This window comes from Diaphorina citri, unplaced genomic scaffold, assembly GCF_000475195.1.
Source record: "Diaphorina citri unplaced genomic scaffold, Diaci psyllid genome assembly version 1.1 scaffold5493, whole genome shotgun sequence".
Classification (NCBI taxonomy): domain Eukaryota; kingdom Metazoa; phylum Arthropoda; class Insecta; order Hemiptera; family Psyllidae; genus Diaphorina; species Diaphorina citri.
The window spans coordinates 5,322-7,640 of NW_007382869.1; the positions used below are offsets into that span (position 1 = coordinate 5,322).

The 2,319-nt window shown below is 44.1% G+C and overlaps 1 protein-coding gene across 1 annotated transcript; it reads left to right on the forward strand.

Moving 5' to 3' along the window:
• Nucleotides 1–811: 811 nt before the first annotated feature.
• On the forward strand, nucleotides 812–1,866 carry LOC103521570 (receptor-type guanylate cyclase Gyc76C-like; the record flags this gene model as incomplete). The annotated part of the gene is made up of 2 exons (XM_008486681.1): nucleotides 812–1,019; nucleotides 1,796–1,866. Coding segments are annotated over 2 exons (279 nt in total), but the record flags the coding sequence as incomplete, so codon positions are not given.
• Between the last annotated feature and the right edge of the window lie 453 nt (nucleotides 1,867–2,319).

The following is a 2,319-nucleotide window of genomic DNA, read 5'->3' on the forward strand; positions in this document are numbered from 1 at the left end:
CCTCTTAATGAGCGCTAGGTAGGGTGATTGCTTCGGTCTATAACATTTGATTTTGGTTTTGGGATTTGGCTACAAAACTTCTACGAGTGGATGCCCTCAACCTGTGCTATTTCTTTAGAAACGGAAATTTCAGGCTGGTCTACTCTCTGTAGTCCCCAGCCAGACCAAAAATACACTTATGGTGGATTTCACCAACCTTCTTTCCAGCCTAAAACAGCCTGTTAGCTTAATAGCCCTGTTAAGTCAATACAAATTAAATGGAACTTAACTGGCTGTTAGCTTAACAGGAGTTTTAAAGACTGAATAAATATTGGTGAAAGAAAACCGAAACCCCCTCTTTAAGATGGAGGATTTCCTACGGTTTAGTACAGGCCTGAGGTGCTACTGTACCAAAAGAGGGGAAAATGAGCTTCAGAAGAGGGGAAATGTTCTCAGTTCCCGAAAGGAAAACACGACTAATGTTGAGGATAAAATAAGCCAGCCTAGTTAGCTTAGTTGGTAGTGCGTCTGCCTTATAAGCGCTAGGCCGCGGGTTCGATTCCCGCCCGGGGCGGATTTTATCCTGATGGGATAATGTTCGTTCTCGGAACGGCTGGCTTTCTCCTATCCTGTCTTCCTTCTCTCCTCGATTTCGGGACGATAAGACCATAGCAGTTAAAGTTCCCTCTGTCAAACCTCTTAAAAAAAAAAAAAAAAAAAAAAAAAAAAAAAAAAAAAAAAAAAAACAAAAAAACAAAACTCTTTTTGATAAAATAAAATGGCATAGCTCACCTGGGCTAGAACTTGAAACCTTTTCAACTTCTAATTCCAGGTCTCCTATACAAAGCGCCCGAGTTACTCCGTGCTCTAGTGCAGTCACCCTCCAGTGCTCTAGGATCACCTAAGGGAGATGTCTACTCGTTTGGTATCATCCTCTATGAGCTACACTCTCGTCAGGGGCCATTTGGTGACCTCAGTATGTCACCCGCTACGATACTTACAAGGGTGATGTATCCTGTGTGTAACCAGGAACCCTTCAGGTGAGTTGGATCAATTCCCGCCATCGACAAGAAATTTCTCAGATTCGTATAAGCTCAACCCATCCCTTGGGGCAGTTCACCCCCACACCTAAGCCTCAGAGGGAGCTTTTTGTGTATGGAGTTAGGCGACAAGAAATTTACATTCGTAGGTACCTACTTCGATTGAATTAAAAAAAGAGCTTTGATAGAGGAAACAGTAACTGCTAAGGTCTTATCGTCCCGAAAGCGAAGAGAGAAGGAAGACAGGATAGGAGAAAGCCAGCCGTACCGTTAACGAACCTTATCCGTTCAGGATGAAATCCGCCCCGGGCAAGAATCGAAACCGCGAAAAAATAAGTTAACGGATTACTTTCTGGTGTTCTCGCTTTAACACAGCACCTGAATGGAAATTATTGTCTCGTCTCGCATATGTATATGTATGATGAGGGAGAGGGACATACTACGAGATGCTATAATACTGTTAATTTAGAAATTTCTAGAAACAGGGAGCGAACATTTTCGTGTAAGTCTCAAGATTATATTTTAAAGACTGCCTCTCTCAACTGGCCATCTTCGACATCTACTCTCACAAATACAGACCCGTAAAGTCCAATTTGCCGAAATCTAAACCGATCTCGTGCTATGATTCGTAAAAGTTCAACCCGTCCTTTAGGTCTTTCCCTCTATAGTCCCTAGACCTCTAAGCCTCAAACTGTTATTTATGTGTTAAAGTCGATGTTCCTTGGCGAAGCACGGACAACCTCTGCTAGTTTTATATAAAACTTCTCATTTTCCAGACCTCGTCTCGATCTGCTGGAGAACAGCTTCGACTTTGTTCGGGATTGTGTCACCCACGGAGCTAGCAATCGTGGACAAGCCAGCCTAGTTAACTTAGTTGGTAGTGCGTCTGCCCTGTAAGCGCTAGGCCGCGGGTTCGATTCCCGCCCGGGGCGGATTATATCCTGATGGGATAATGTTCGTTCTCGGAGCGGCTGGCTTTCTCCTATCCTGTCTTCCTTCTCTCTTCGATTTCGGGACGATAAGACCATAGCAGTTACAGTTCCCTCTATCAAACCTCTTAAAAAAATGCACTATGGTTTCACTTGTCTAAGAATAGCTTGGAGAGTAGTGCGTCAGCCTTGTAAGCGCTGGACCACGGGTTCAATGCCCGCCCGGGGCGGATTTTATCCTAAACAGACTTTCTCCTATCCTGTCCTCTCCTTCTCTCTTCGATTTCGGGACAATAAGACCTCCATTGTTACAGTTCCCTCTATCAAACCTGTTTAGCTAAATCCCCTTTTGGGATGAGGTGGTCATTTCT